Consider the following 16,757-nt stretch of genomic DNA (forward strand, 5'->3'; position numbering starts at 1 on the left):
GTATCATATGGAGAAAACTATTTGTTACTCTCTTTTTTTCTGAAATATATGGATGCACTTTAACAACTTCTCCCGCATTTCCTTACATTCCTTCATCAAATATTTTTGGTAATTGAATAACAGACTTTATTAATTTTTTTAATTGTGCATAACATTTTAATCTACGGCATTACTTAGACACACAGATACATCAAGAATCCGCGTATGAATCTCAACAATGGTGACAATCAACGAAAAGCTTCATGCTGCACTGCATGCTGGGTACCAAAAATCAAATCTCCCCCATGACCCCGCAGCATGCATAGTGGCATGAATAAATTATGCATCTGATTTGTGACTAATTTTCTTTGATTGAAAAGTTAGTTATACATATTATTGTTAGGTTTAGTAACTTGCGATTTTGTGACATCTGAAGTTCATTTTCTACTCAAAATGACACATTCATACTCAAAGCAAGCTATCGAATGTTACCGTCATTGTGTATTGTGTACCAAGTATTGAAGTCTCTGTGTTCATCTACTGCTATATAGTCTTTTTTCTATTATGTGGATGGTGTCTACATGATATTTATTGTATTATTTACTTAGAGGTTGCAAAGTTTCCACAAATAAAAATATGGTTTGATTCTCTCTCTCTCTCATATATATATTATTTAAGTTAAAAGTTTGTTAAATTAAAAAAAAAATACAGATTATTTCACATACAACAATTCAATGTAAATTGCTTTGCAGTATTATAATACATTTTTCAGCAATTAACAATATCTTCAAAGGATTTTATGGTAATTTTTTGGCCAGTAAATTCCTGTAAATTGTATAGTTCATTTTTTACAGTGTTCATAAATTATTTCTACTGTAATTTTACAGTAATAATGACCACAATTGCCAATAAGTTGCTGTAAATTTACAGTAAATTTCTTACAGTGTATCCTTTTTAAAACAAATTCTAATCTAGGATTTAACCATGATTCTTGAATACATATTACATCTGGATTGTCTTTCATTTGGCTTATATATCCTTTAAATTATTGACCAATGGCACATAGGCTTCTGGCATTCCATTGTAAAATAGTCAACATAAAAATACTAGCCAACCCCTAACTCCTGACTTGACTGAGATTCTGTATTAAGGTTTTTCATTATATCTTCACATTTCAGTCCCTTTATATCTATCCATATATCTATTATATCTGTCCATCAGGTGACATAATGGAAAAAAAAACATTTGAGCCCAAAAGGTGTTTTTATTAGCTCTCCCTCTTCCTAACAGGGCCAGAACAAGTCCTTAAGCAGTGTGTAGAGTTCTTGTGGTGAGTCATCTGTCAGAGTGCTCATCCGGTATGTCTCAGGACTGATCTTGTACTTCCTCAGAATGGCACGAAATGACACTGGGCTAGTGTCCCTCCTCCCCTCACCCACCCCAAGAGCCATGGTGTATAGATCTGTATGTTTTCTTCTCTGTTGCACTTGAAAAGAATGATTAAAAGAATAAAAAAGTGAATGAATCCAGGAATGAATGAATGATTGGCTGTCTAATTGAAAATAAAGTTTGGTCATAATTAAATGCTTCTCTCCCTTGTTTTTGTGGTTTGCTTTGCTATACTCACTCACTCAAAAGTTCTAGGCACTTGGAAAAAAATGTTGACGTGTCAGGATACTTAAAAAAAATTGATTTTTACTATAGTTTTTAGAAAAAATTGGGGCCAAATTACACTTTAAAAAACTAAAAGTGCAAAAATTCAGAACTGTAAATAAAATATCTAGAAACAGTCATATATATTTAGTACAATGTTAATTTATATTGTACCAGTTATGCAATGTATATTGTGGAAATATATTTTTTTAAATGTTTGCGATAATTTATGATAAACTTAGACTTTCAAAAGTCATACAAATCTGTTTCTTCTCTTTTCCTCTCCTTTTCCTTTTTTTCTTTTTATTTAATTTTTCCTTCTCTTTTCCCTTCTCCCCTTCCTCAAACAGACTATTGTTCCCCAGCTCCATGATTTAAAAATGTAAAAATATGTTTTTTATTTATTTTACAGAAATAAAAAGTTCAAAAGATACAACATGATAGCAAATAACCCTTGTAGTCCTACAGAGATATGTGACCTCTATAGGCTATAAATGAAAATTTATATGCGCTTTAATCAAGAGTGGGTGAAAGGTACATCTTTTGCCCTTGGGGATCTTCTTTGACCACTTCCCTATTTGCACTGCCTGTGTAGCAATCCACTTTCTTACAAAAATAATATGTCAGAGCTGAAAGAGGAACAATGAGAACAAATCAAGAGGAGTTTACAGAAAGGAGGTAAGCTGTACATGTAAACTTCTGTATATGTGTTGTGTTGTGTGTGTGTGTGTATGAAATAAATAGATACAACAAGACAAAAATGTTAGTTCATGCAAGTAGAACAGTAGTAGTAGCAGATGCTTTTTTGTGCTTCCAAAATATTATTTCTTATAGCCTACATAATACAAATTTTCTCAATATTTTTATTTTTGTTCATATTAAAAAAATATGATTTTAGAAAACATCAATGAGAACAGAAAATGTTATACATTGTTAGATCGGATGGATCTCCATCTAATATATCAGATATATTAGATCCGACCCAAATGATGAATCCCTGCCAGAAGATATCAGCCTGAGAGTTTGACTGAGAAAGCAGGGAATAACAGAAGCAGGAGATGAAGTAATGATAGTAAAAAGAGCAGAGTTTATTAAATAATCTTATGTTTTAATGCTCAGACTCTGTCCGGATGTTTCAATGCTCAGACTTCATCTGAATGTCTCACTGCTCAGACTTCGTCTTGATGTTTCAATGCTCAGACCTTGTCTGCCAGCACATATCCAACTAGTGTTATCATACAACAGCAAAAACAATGGAAAATTACTGCTTCACAATATCGTCCTTATGTCAAAAACCTTGAAATGGAGATATTCTCCCATCACTTACTTGTGAAGACAAACATCCCTTCTTGGAAGACAACCACACAATCATAAGATTAAACATAAAATGCTGTATTTTGTAAAACTGTAAAATGCAGACAAATGGGCATATTCTAGTTCTGCTTGTTGGACAGAAAATGCTCAGAAAATCAAGATGTTCAGAGAGTCAAGTGCCAGAGGAATGATGAGAAAGTCGAGGGAAATAAATTAATAACGGAATAGTTCTAGGCATCATTATTTCTTCTTGTCATGGGCATTTGTTCACTGTACATTAGATCATTCTGTATCTCCAGTTGGCTGCCATCCTGGTGTCCCACCTCATTCTCTCATCTTATAAAATCAGAAGACAGAATATTGAAACGTAAGTATATATGTGTAAGTGTGTAACTTCTAAAAGGTTTTTGATCTCTACACAAACTATTCAACATATTGTATTTTCAGCCATCAAAGTGAAGTTTACTCAAGGACATGTTCCAATTTCTAATGGCAACTACATTTGGACTCTGGGCTTTAATGAAACAGAGAGTTCCTCTGACATCTCAGCCTCTGGGGTTCAGCACCTTCAGGTCCCATTAGTGCTACTACATGGTTTTGGGGGTGGAGTGGGTCTCTGGGTGAAAAATCTATCTGCACTTGCAGGGGAAGGAAGGCCTGTGTACGCACTGGACATGCTGGGTTTTGGACGCAGCAGTCGACCAACCTTTGGCAGGGATGCCATGGATGCAGAGGAGCAGTTTGTAAAATCCCTGGAGGACTGGAGAAAGGCAGAAGGGTTGGAACATATGATTCTCCTGGGCCATGATCTTGGAGGATATGTGGCTACTGCCTATGCCCTAAAAAATCCTCATAGGTAATTGTGTGTGGTTTTGAATAAGGGATAATCAATGGCTAGCTGTGCATTAAACTAATTTAATGTATGTTGGGTGGTTGCCTCTGAGATTTTGTGTAATTTTATGTTGAATGTGCATAAAAAAATGGGGGGGAAAAACGGTGTAGCCAACACATTACTGCTTACCTCACTCAGCAAGTTGTTAAGCAAATTTGTGATTCTTTTTCATCTGTGGACAACTTGAATGTCAGGTATTTGGATTTATTTGTTATTAGACATTTTTAGATGGTCAAGGTGCGTTTACACAGTTATTATAATTTTGTGAATTTCTCTTGACACGATACATTCAGGGCTTTTCAGAGATACCAATTGTTTATGGTTCCACAATGACAACAACTTCTTAGTCTTTTAAAAATGACGCATTCATTTATGGTTCTTCAAAAGTAATATGATCGGATTTGGATCAAATCTTGAAAATGGGTTGTTCAAAAGAGAAAAGTATTCTGAGATCAGAGGAGATCACAAAATCCAGTCTTGGTTTTGATCTGGTCATATGTTGTATAGTTTGTGTTGTTTAAAACTTTTTACTAAAATTGGATTACCTTTGATCCAAAAAATTATACTGGATTATACTGATCCCAGCAGAAGGGTGGATTTCAGGAACAAAAATGTAATTTAACTTTAAAATGGGTTAAAGAATACAATATTTGTATCATACACACACTTGTTTTTATTTTGCTCTTGTATTAGTTTAACTATTAAAGTAATAAATTAGAAGTAGACATTAGCCTACAGTAAAGTAAAAAATAGATTTATCCAGTATAAAATAATTCCCAAACAGCATATTATATGTGACCCTGGACCAAAAAAGCAGTCATAAGTTGCACAGGTATATTTGTGGCAATAGCCAACAATACATTGTATGGGTCAAAATTATGGATTTTTCTTTTATGCCAAAAATCTTTAGGATATTAAGTAAAGATCATGTTCCATGAAGATATAAGTTTGAAGATGTAAGTTTACCATAAATATATCAAACATTTATTATTAGTAGTAATATACATTGCTAAGGACTTCATTTCGACAACTTTAAAAGAGATTTTCTCAATATTTAGATTTTTTTGCACCCTCAGATTCCAGATTTTAGTTGTATCTCTGCCAAATATTGTCCTGTCCTAACAAACCATACATCAGTGGAAAGCTTATTTCAACTTTCAGATGGTGTATAAATATCAATTTCAAAACATTGACCCTTATGGTTTTGTGGTCCAGGGTCACATATTAAGTTTAAAGTGTTTGTTTGATCACTGTTTGTATACTACATTGGCTACAATCTGGTCCAGATTCAACTTTTTGAACAACTGGCCCCATGGCCCAGTTTTTCAAAAAATTTAATCTGGATCAAATTGATCCGGATTTGGAAATCCCATGTTTTGCTATCCAGGATCACCTGATCCATCTTACTTTTATGCCAGATTTTTTTAAAGGAACATTGGATTGGATCACTGTGATCCAAATACCAAATTTCAGGATTACCATATCCTGTTTACCAGAGAATTAAAGGGAAGAACCAACAGTGTAGCCTACTGGCTTAGCAAAGAACAACAGGTAGGCATGCAAAATACCAGTGGCCACAAATAGCCATTGTTTGTTTTAATTTTAAGAAACAGAAACACTGAAATAAACAGAAACATTTTACATTCCTCATTTTGTTATAATGTTAAGTCCAATGGTCAAAAATCATTTACAGGACAGATACCAGCTCTTTCCATCTCTGCCTTTAGGAGATGTATCTGCACATTTTTCTGCTGCAGTTGGGTAGGCAAAATTTGTTCTTTACCCAGTTCAATTTGTACTTCTGCACTTTCGGTTTCCCGTTTCAGAAGCAACTCATAGCTGTCACCATCCTGGTTTTTAGCTAAGGAACGTTTGCGTTTTCTTGTAGGAATGTCTTGGACTGTCTTCATTACATCCACTGGGGATCTATCTTCCTCCTCAATCACTGTAGTCAAGTCCAGGACAAACATTTCCTCTACAGGAGAAGTTCGCTCGCATTCTTCTGAAGTCATAGTCTCTGTAATTGTGGCCTCTCAATCTGCACCTATGCCTTCATTGCCATGCAGAGTTTCTGATTTTTATCCTCCTATGATATCAAGGAACATATCAGTGAAATCACCCCTCTTATATGGTTTGGGGGTTCTTGGCTTCAGTAAGGTCTTTCGTTGCCTTGGCCCTAAGGGCCATTCTTCCATTGCAACATAACTTGTTTCATGGTCCTCTTTTGACCAGACCCCATGGCATTGGCATGATTGGTTATGTCCTCCCAAATGTTGTTTTTTCCTTTTTTGGTCACTTCACCACCCTTTGCAGAGCTGAAACCTCCTACTACTCTTTGGTGTGGCCAACACTGATCTTAAAAGCCTTGAGCACGATTGCTTTGGCTTGTGCTCAATTAGGCTTACACCAATCAGCTCATTGCTGGTAGATACAGGTTTAATAGGATTTGAAAGGGTTTTTTTGTTTTGTTTGTCTTTGTTTTTTTAAGCCAGAGGAGCTGAATATGCAGCACTGGCTGTGTCATAAGGTTTTAATATAGTGGGTAAGGATGTGAGTAGTGGTCAGAGTCTTTGGATCAAGTTCACAGTAGGTGGCGGTAATGCGCGAAATCGATGCAAATCGCCAAAAAAAAAAAGGAAGAAGAAGAAAAAGCTCATTGCTGGTTAATCGGTGACAGCATTTAAACACATCATGTCTTTGCACCCATTTCTCTTCTACACATGGCGGGTATTGTTAATCGTTATCGTAGGAGAAGGTACTGTCAAAGGGTGCATGCTGAGCATGCCAAACCACTCAAGCAATACACATCAGAAGAACTGTATGCTCGTTTTCGCTTTGGGAGAGATAACTTTAAGAACATTGCAGAACTTGTCAGGCCAACAATCCAACACCAAACCCAAAGGAGTCATGCTTTATCCGTGGAGGAACAGTGCTTAATTGCTCTGCACTTTTACGCATGTGGGACTTTCTACTAAGTAATTGGTGACAATATGGGAGTGAGAAAAGCAACCATGAGTAATGTGGTGATGGCTATGTCAGTAGCACTGGGCAGTCTGATCAATCAATTTGTTTCCTTTCCCAAGGATGCCCAGACAGCTCAGACTAAGCACTTTTTTAAGTGACTAAGTTTTTAAAAATGGGGAACATGCCTGGTACTATTGGTGCTATTGATTGTACTCATGTGCATATCCAAGATCATTGTGAAAAAGAGTGGGAGTATGTCAATCGAAAGGGGAGGCACAGCATCAACATCCTACTTGTGGGCAACGCCGACCTCATAATAACCAACTGTGTTGTGAAATGGCCAGGGTTTGTTCATGATGCACGTATTCTAAGAGAGAGTGCACTATACAGAGAGCTTCAATCCCACCAACCAAATGGCATAGTATTGGTAGACAGCTCGTATCCACTCCTACCATGGCTAATGACCCCTTTTCCAGTTGTAAACACACCTGAGCCGACACGCTTCAACTCCTCATATTGCAAAACAAGATGTGCCACTGAACGCTAAATGGAGTCCTGAAGAGACGGTTTACGTGTCTTAACTACTTGTGAGGACAACCCAAAGTGGCATGCAATATAATCCTTGCCTATATTGTTTTGCATAACATCGCCACCAGGGGCCTATTTCAGAAAGGAGGTTAAGTGAAAACTCTGAGTATGTTAACCCTGAAATGAAGGAAACTCTGGGTTTTCTGTTTCAGAATGGGAGGTATGTTAAACCCGAGAAAGCAGGGTAAGTCAAGCCCGTTTCTAAAAGAGAGGTAACTTATACTCAGAGTCAGTCTACTCAGAATTGATTGAACCAACTAAATTCAGCTGTTCAGAAACCCAAAACTCAGAGTTTCCCATCTCAGGGTAAGTCAACTCAGAGTTCAAGTTTAAACTCAGAGTTGGTTGAACCTTCTTATTGAGACAGGCCCCAGGTGTCATGATGCTCTTGATGACAATTTTGATGGACCTGAGCCTGATGTAGAACCAGAACAGCCGCCAATGTTCTTACCTAATGAAGGACACACTAGACATACAATTATAGTTGCAATTGTAAGAAATTACTTTTAACTAGGCTACTGAATGACTGAGTATATTTGTTGTTATCATTGCCATTAATATACTGTGGAACTATAGAGCTGTGAGCAATTAGTGACATTTATTTGACAGCTGATAGCTTTGAGATTTTTTGTTGTTGTTGTTTGTTTTTGTTTTGTTTACCATATCTCATTAGATGTGACATGCTTCATATGTGCTTTAAATATGAAGGATAATCCTGTTTTTTTTTTTTTTTTTCAAATAGATCCCAAACCGAGTTCAAACTTTTGAAAAACCCAAAGGGCAGGTTTGATCAAGATCGGATTACATGCTACGATCTTAGTTCAGAATCCCTTTTTTGCTTTTGAAAAACCCATTTCCAAGATTTGATCCAATCCGTGATCTGAAAACTCACTGGATTACTTTTGAAAAACTGGGCCCATGGTGATCAAATTTAGCACTCTTATGGAAATATGATGATATTTTGTAATTATCATTTAAATCTGACGAATTTTTAAATTGTTTGTCTTAAATCAACATGGCATGTCATTGGGTTTCTAATCAATATATGACTTTCGGTTACAAAACAGGCCATTGATTTCATACATGTCCACTGTAGGGGACACCAGGACTTAAATCATGTTTATCAGGCATTTTGGGAGACACAAGTGAACAGGGAAATAAATTATATTCCTATGAAATATTATATATATAATATATTATTATGAAAATGTTGCCAATTATTACTCCCACTTTTTATTTTTTATTGCATGTTGCCCCAAGAACACATTAATATGCAAATTAGATACAGTGTATACAGTGGCATAACATTCTATTGAATGGGACTACCCATTTATGGCCATTTTACCCACATATTGCATAATGTAAAATGTTACATCAATTCATTCCATTATATCTGAAACCTAAAAAAAAATGATACATGCCATTTTTGTTTTTTAAACAACTGAGTCCTGGTATACACTACATAGCATAAAATATTAATAAAATATATGTAATGACATGGAAAAAATACTAAATTAAAAAAAACAAAACAAAAATTCCCCAGGATCCCAGGAGGATATTTTAACAATATTGAAACAGTCAAGGATGCTTTCAATGTCTTCTATAAAAGAATGTTGTGTAAATTAATTTAAACAGATTGAAGCACTTGGTGTTGGTGGAGCCATGGGGTTTTGCAGCCAGACCACTTGTTCAGGAGCGTTGGGTTCCCATTTGGATTAAAGCCTTTGGGACAGCAATGAATCCATTCAACCCTCTTGGTCCACTTAGGCTGGCAGGCCCATTTGGTATGAAACAACAATTGGGTATTGTTATTGTTTACTAATTATTTTACTATAGTTTTATTAAGACAAAAACTATTAAAAATAGTTTTCAAAACTTAAATGAAGCTGAAATATAGCCATAATAAATTTTAAACAAAAAACGTCTCAGGTTACTTGCGTAACCTATGTTCTCTGAGTAGGGAACGAGATGCTGCGTCACTTTATGACGTAATGGGAATGCCCTCTGGGTGTGCCGATTGTCTGAAGCCCTTATAGAATCACGCCAATTCATTGGCTGATGGCGCGGGCGCCGCTCCGACGCTCTGACGTCGCCACATTATACTGGCGCGTGCGCCATCTGCTCCTCAGATTTCTCTGCCGAAAAGGAAGGCCTGTCAGCAGCGCGAGGAGCTTGGCAGCGGACGCAGTGTCTCGTTCCCTACTAAGAGAACATTTTATGTACATAATCTGTACATTTTACAGATTATGCAAGTAATCTGAGACGTTCTCTTTCAAAGGTTCACTCGACGCTGCGTCACTTTATGACGTAATGGGAACGATATACCACACATGCCAAGCTAAAGCGCTGCCATATCTGGCTTAAAGAATACCAGATAACCTGCATGGCCAGGTTAAGCAGATAGAACATGTGAACCCGGAGCCATGTCGAGATCCAAGCTATAGAACCTCACAAAAGTGTGCGGGGAGGACCAACCTGCCGCTACACAAATATCCTCCAGAAGAGCCCCTCTAAAAAGCGCTTGAGAGGAACCCACACTTCTGGTAGAATGCGCCCTAATGCTAAGAGGTGAAGATATACCACGCACCTCATAAGCCAGCGAAATAGCCTCCGTCACCCAATGGGAAATCCTTTGCTTCGACGCGGCAAGCCCGCAGCGGCCAGCACTGAAGCACACCAAGAGCTGGTTAGATTTCCTCCAACCGTCAGACCGGTCTACATAGCACTTCAATGCTCGAACAGGGCAGAGCAAATGAAGCTTCTCGTCCTCCTCCGAGTCGAAAGGAGGGGGGTGAAAAGAGTGAAGGGTGAAAGTGCTGAATGGCCAGGGACACAGCTCTCAGCTCTAGGCAGTTTATGTGCCAAGAGAGAACTTCCCCTTCCCAGACCCCGCATGCCGATCTGCCCTCGAATACCGCACCCCAGCCGGTTAGAGAGGTGTCCGTCGTGACCATTTGGCGATGGAAAACAGCCCCCATATTGACCCCCTTCCGAAGAAAGAGAGACCGCCATACTGATTGGGCGCGGAAGCAGCCGCGTGACACCTTCAATAGGCGAAGGGCCGATCCTGTTGACCGAGCACCTGAGCGTTTCATCCACCAAAGAAAGGGTCTCATGTGGAGCAGTCCCAGGGGAAGCACCGGGGAAGCTACGGCCATGAGACCCAGGAGTCTGCGACACGTACCCACAGAAACACGATGAGCCAGAATGAGCCAATCGTCCAGGTAATTGAGAATACGGATGCCCTGGAGCCTCAGCGGGGCAAGAGCAGCATCCATACACTTTGCGAATGTCCCCGGTGCCAGGGCGAGGCCGAAGGGAAGGACTTTCGCGAGGGCAATATCTTTGCGTGGGAAAATCCTAACAATTATGCAAAAGCAAATTTTATCAAACTAAGTGTTTTTTATCAAACTAAGTGACCATTGATGTGTGAACTGAATTTGGAGACACAGTGTGTAACATTGAAGTTAATTACTTGTAGTAGGTTATACGCTTTTCGGGTTTTGCACTTTGCAGACAGTCCCTTCGGACTTGTCTCTCAGCCGCCTGGTCATACATACCAATTTATATTATAAGGCTCGTTTTGAGGAAAATTAGGTTGCAGCTTGTTGTCTACGTTAAAGAGACAATGTGTTTTAACAACGTTTAGCTCACCGAACTCATTGAACTAAGCACTGACTGTATTTATTTACAGCCTATAGCCTAAGTCCAAGTTCAAAATAACTCTAACCGCTCCATTGTTAACGTAGGCTACTGAGCTGTTTGAAACGGCCCGTGGGAAAACTATCTTTGCGAGGGAACGCAAACTATTTGGAAAAAAAATATCCTCCCATCCTAAATTTTTTCCACCACCATGTCCCTTTAGGGGCTCCGTAAGTTTCTATTGATGAGTCTTTGAGTATTACTAAAATCTTGAAACTAAAACTAAAGACAAAAAAAAAAAAACTAATGTAAAGGACAAAAGCACATTATTATACAAATACCAAATTATTTAAACTAAAATTTAAATTAAAATAAAAGCTAATTCAACATATTATTTAATACTATAATAGTAGCCAATACCAAAACATCACTGGTCTGAAACACACATGAATACAAATATTAATTGTCATACAAATATAAAAAAAATTTGAAGAAAAAAATTATTGAATGAACCACACCACAAGATATGAATTCACTGTGAGAAATAACGATTCATTTAAGATATGTCTCAACTGTGATACAGTAATATTTTGAGATGTAAAATCACCACTAAAAATAAATAAACAATAACCTTTTATCCGATAGGCCTAATATGTGCTTAAGAATTATATCGTTTGATCTGTCTTTATGAATGCATTTCTCTTTCAGGTCCTTTGTTGCTGCAACTTTTGCGATCAGATTTTAAGCAGAAATATGCTTCTGTATTTGCCGATGACACTGTTGCTGATTACATATACCATGTGAATGCACAAATGGCCAGGTACACCTTGAACCACGTGCAAAATACAAGATATTTTCTGACAGAGATGAACTTTTTTTTTTTATAAATGTGTCTTGTGATTGGACAGTGGAGAGACAGCATTTAAAAACATGACAATCCCATACGGATGGCCACAGCACCCCATGATAGACCGTATGGAGATGATCAGTCCCTCTCTTCCCATGACTTTCATCTATGGATCACGTTCCAGCATTGATGGCCAATCAGGAAAAGCCATTCAGGAAATGAGACCTAACTCGCACACAAAAATCATTGTGAGTTTTATTTCAGTGATTGCACTGTTTTCCCTCAAACTCTCCAGAGTAACAATTTTTTTTATTATTATTCCTTCAAGGTCCTCCATGGTGCAGGTCACTATGCATTTGCGGACCAATCAGAGGACTTCAACCAGGCTGTGCTCAAGATATGTAATAATAAATGCATATAGGAGAGAAAACATGAGTCAAGTGTGAATTAAAGGAGGATCAGATGAAGGTGTAAAGGGAGAGATAGATGCCTGAGAGGTACTATATAAGAGGGAAAGGAGGCAGAAAATATGAAGGAAAGGAAGGAGGAAAAATTGCATGATCATTTATATATTTCTGCAAATGTGCTTTAAAAAATAAAACGTAGGCCTACATACATAAATAAATTTGTGCTCATTAAATATATTTTAATGCATCAGCTATATGAAAGCAACAAAACAGGGCCACGCTTTATATTAGGTGTCCTTAACTACCATGTACTTACATAAAAAATAAGTACAATGTACTTTTTGTGCTCATTGTATTGCAAAACACTGCTATTGAAGTGGGATACAGGTATGGTTATGGAAAGGCAAAGGTAAGGGGGGTGTGTGGGTTAAGATGTAAGGGAAGGCTTAACAGTGTAATTATAGATGTAATTACAAAAATGAATTACAGCTGCACAGTAATTACATGCAGGTGTTTTTAAAAAATATATAAGTACAATGTAAAACATGTATGTACACACTGGCCCTCATTTATCAAAAGTGCGTACACCAAATTTCCAGCGTACACCTGGCGTACACCCAAAACCACGGTGACTTTGAGATTTATCAATATGGACGTTGGCGTACGGCACGCTCAAATCCTACGCCAGCTCAGGAGGTGGTGTACGCACGTTTTGAGTTAGTGCGAAAATGCGCAGAAAAACAATTCCTAACACCACAAAACGCACTGACAAAGATATGCTATATTATGACCCACTGTAAAAAAAACAAAAACAACAACAACAACAACAACAACAAATAAAGCCCTATTTGCACGGGATAAGTAGGCTAGGCTATTATCTGGGGACCTCGTGTGATTTAGAAATTACTCCCCCACATCTGAATTTTGCGTGGCGCATTCGCACGGGATAAGCTGTGATTTTACTCGAATTTACTGACTTATCTCCTGGATATGATGTTACTTGAAAATGTTTTTTCGTTATATAGCTGTATGAAATTATAAACAGTCGTATCGATATCATTTTGATTGTTTTATAGTAATACAAATAATTTCGTTCTGTTAGAGAACAGACGCAATTAAAAACGTAACTAAGCAATATAGCCTATAATAACACGGCGGAAGATTCAGTTTCAAAGCTAAATGTAAAAGTGCCCATTTAAGCGAGTTGTCATTGTACTGTTCTGTTTTTGTGTTTTTCATTAAGAATAATATTAAACACACCATTCAAGCAATTTACTTCCAATTTGTGCTCATTCTAAAGTGAAAGTGGTAGCCTATAATCCGCGCGGCCGCTCATGAATTCATAACGGTGCACATATGCAGTCTAGCGCCATTCTTCGTGAAAGATAAAGATAGAAATGCTCACAGGACACGAAAACCTTGCAAAAATTATATACGATCGGCCTAATCCCGGCCAAATAGATGCCGATTCGCACGGGACTAATAATATCACCTCGGTGTTCGGCGAAATATGGTAGGTCATTTGCGGGGGAATTTTTACTTTAGGCCTACATATTACAGACATGGCCGATTCGCACGGGATTAAGATCACAGACATTATCTGCGATTATTAGCCTACAAATCACCAGAGGTCCCCGCATATACTAATAATCCCGTGCGAATAAGTAATTATAAACTTCAGTGTTTATTTTTGTGCAACATGAACTTCAATTTGTGTGACTTTACCAAAGCATTTGATTTGTAGGCATGTATTCGTCCAGTTGCGAGCCTGTGCGCTTTACCTGATGTTGGTTAGGCCCGGCAGCTGCGCACGGACTGGACTGAAAATAATTCAGACTGACAAAATAATAAAAATGACATTCTTCTTCTTTTAAATAATAATAAAATAAATAATAATAATGATAATAATGACATTCTTCTAAATAACAATAAGCGTCATTAATAATACAAATCATAATATTAATCTTACAAATTGTCATGCAATTATATTAATGTGAATGAATGGTACTCCACATCACATCATCATCACTATTGTACACATATTATTTCAAAACACGTGCTGTAAAATAATGAATTGTGATAGGTAATTTCTCATCCAAACAGCTATTTAAACTGGATTTCCACCGTACACCTTTTTGTGGGCACCTTTAATCCCACTCTTTAAACTTCCAAATAAAACAATTTTGTTTTTTTCCACTTCCCTGGTGATGGTCTCGATCTCTACTTCAGAGAAGTTTCGCTTCTTTGCCGTCTTCCGTATGTCCATGGCGTAAAATGAGGGCGTGGGGGAGGCGGAGACTTGAATATATAGGGGCGTGTTAATCTAATGACGATCGTTTTCAGCCGCGGCATTTATCAAGGGCAGGTTTTGCGTACGCCTGGATTTCAGAGGTACGCACAGCTTCATAAATCAGGCGGTGAGAGGAGTGTAAGCATAATGTTACGCCAATATATACGCCCGTTTCTACGCAAGATTGATAAATGAGGGCCAATATGTGCATTGTATCAAATTATACATTTAAATGTTAGTACATAGTAGTTAAGGACACCTAATATAAAGTGGGACCAAAAAAGTGATTTGTGCCTGTTCTCTTGATTTCCTAGTTTGTCACCTAGGTAACTAATTAGTTAACCCTTATGTGCGGTTGGGGATGTTTTCATCCACTATGGGGGATTTTTGAGTCTTAATTTGACCATAACTTTCTCTGTGTTTCAGCAAATGGAATGATTTTTGGTGACAAATCTTATTTTAACATTTATTTTGGGAAAATGCTTAGAAATTTTTCAAAAACTCAACAGTAGGCTACACTCTGGGAAAATTCACAACCCTTTCGTTATGTTCGTGGATGAAAACAGCCACTAAATTAAACTGCTGCAAAAATGTATCCGATAAATATTTTTTTCAATTTTTTTTGCATAAATCTATTAATCAACCTCAAAATTACTAAATTTAAAAAAAAAAAATCTGGATTTTAACTCTTTAATTGCCAAATTCACAAATGATGTCACTGATTTGGGGGAAAAAACACACAAAATTACTTATTTTCAATATAAAATGTGATTGTGGACTGGATTTTTTTTTACCTTTTATCACAGTCTTAGACATGTCAAAGATCAGAAACAACATTGGCTTTGATGCATTGTTAGTTTTTGTACAGCATCAGATTAAAAAAAGGTTCTCCCTCATTTACTGTTCGTGGCTGTTTTTGCCCCATTGACTTCCATTATAACCACATTTTTTGATTGCAACGCCATGACACCATATACTCATGCATTTTTGATTGTTGATGGTTTTCCCTGTTGGGAAGAGGTAAAATTTGTAAATTTTACAGTTGATAACCAGGTTGCACCATTAACCCTTTAGATAGGACTGCAAAAAAAGCTTAGTTTCTGGCTTTTCAATTGAGTTTTCTATGGATTTTATATGGAGTATAACAGCATATTATTGTGTCTGTGTGTATCTGTGTGTATCTGTGTGAGACTTTTTTTGACATTTAAGGTCTCTTTATTACAAAAAGTTTAATAAAAACAGATTAACATTTAAAAAAATTAAACATAAATCACACAAAATTTGAGCATTGTTTTACACCCGAAAACTGCTCAAATATAAAAACGCACAACTTCATCAAAACCAACTTCACAAATAACCTGATTCACTCCCCATTTGTATTTAAACATCTGCAGATCATTTATCAACTTATAATAACTATACTCTATTTTAATAAGTAAAGGCTCGATGGCTATACTATAAAGTTGGCCTGAAATAGGACAACCTTGCCTAATTCCTCGGTTTACTTTTACAGGAATACTAAGGCCACCAGCTATTTTAATCATACATTGTGCTCCAGCATACAGCAATCTTATTTTGGAAATAAAATGTTCCCCAAAACCAAAAGTCTTTAAGGTATCAAAAAGAAAATTATGATCAACTCTGTCAAAGGCCTTTTCCTGGTCTAATGACAGAAACCCTATGTTAGAATTATTATTAGAGGCAAAGTCAAAAGTATCTCTTACTAAAAGTAAATTATCTATTATAGATCTATTTTTTATACAATAAGACTGATCTTTATGTATAATTGTATGCAATACACCATTTACCCTATTGGCCAAACATTTGGAAAATATTTTGTAATCGGAGCATAAAATTGCCACAGGTCTCCAGTTTTTTAACAGAGTTAGATCACCTTTTTTTGTGAGGAGCGTTAAAACAGCCCTCTGACAACTCAAAGGAAGAATACCATCATTAATGCATTTTTGGATTACCTCAAAATAATCATACCCAATAACATCCCAAAAAGCCTTATAAAACTCAGCAGGTAAACCGTCCAGTCCAGGTGTACGTCCTGAGGAAAGTCCCACAACAGCATCAGTAACCTCTTTGAAAGTGAGATCAGTCTCTAAAAATTGCTTATGTTCCACTGTTAAAAACGGAAGATCTTGTAGCAGTTGATTTCTACATTGTTCATCTGAA

At 37.0% G+C, this 16,757-nt stretch overlaps 1 protein-coding gene and 1 pseudogene across 2 annotated transcripts; both read left to right on the forward strand.

Annotated features, from left to right (window-relative positions):
* Positions 1-2,283: 2,283 nt before the first annotated feature.
* Positions 2,284-14,158, forward strand: abhd5b (abhydrolase domain containing 5, lysophosphatidic acid acyltransferase b). The gene is made up of 7 exons (XM_079830292.1): positions 2,284-2,310; positions 3,246-3,313; positions 3,394-3,802; positions 9,026-9,174; positions 11,741-11,852; positions 11,941-12,127; positions 12,208-14,158. Exons 3-7 carry the CDS (start codon positions 3,621-3,623, stop codon positions 12,298-12,300), a joined length of 723 nt encoding a protein of 240 aa, XP_079686418.1. The 5' UTR covers positions 2,284-2,310; positions 3,246-3,313; positions 3,394-3,620; the 3' UTR covers positions 12,301-14,158.
* Positions 6,559-7,900, forward strand: LOC307134496 (putative nuclease HARBI1; annotated as a pseudogene). Its single transcript has 2 exons — positions 6,559-7,460; positions 7,758-7,900. The product of its transcript is annotated as a putative nuclease HARBI1 (transcript).
* Positions 14,159-16,757: the final 2,599 nt, after the last annotated feature.

The sequence above is a fragment of the Gobio gobio genome (assembly GCF_949357685.1).
Source record: "Gobio gobio genome assembly, chromosome: 11".
Taxonomy (NCBI): Eukaryota; Metazoa; Chordata; class Actinopteri; order Cypriniformes; family Gobionidae; genus Gobio; species Gobio gobio.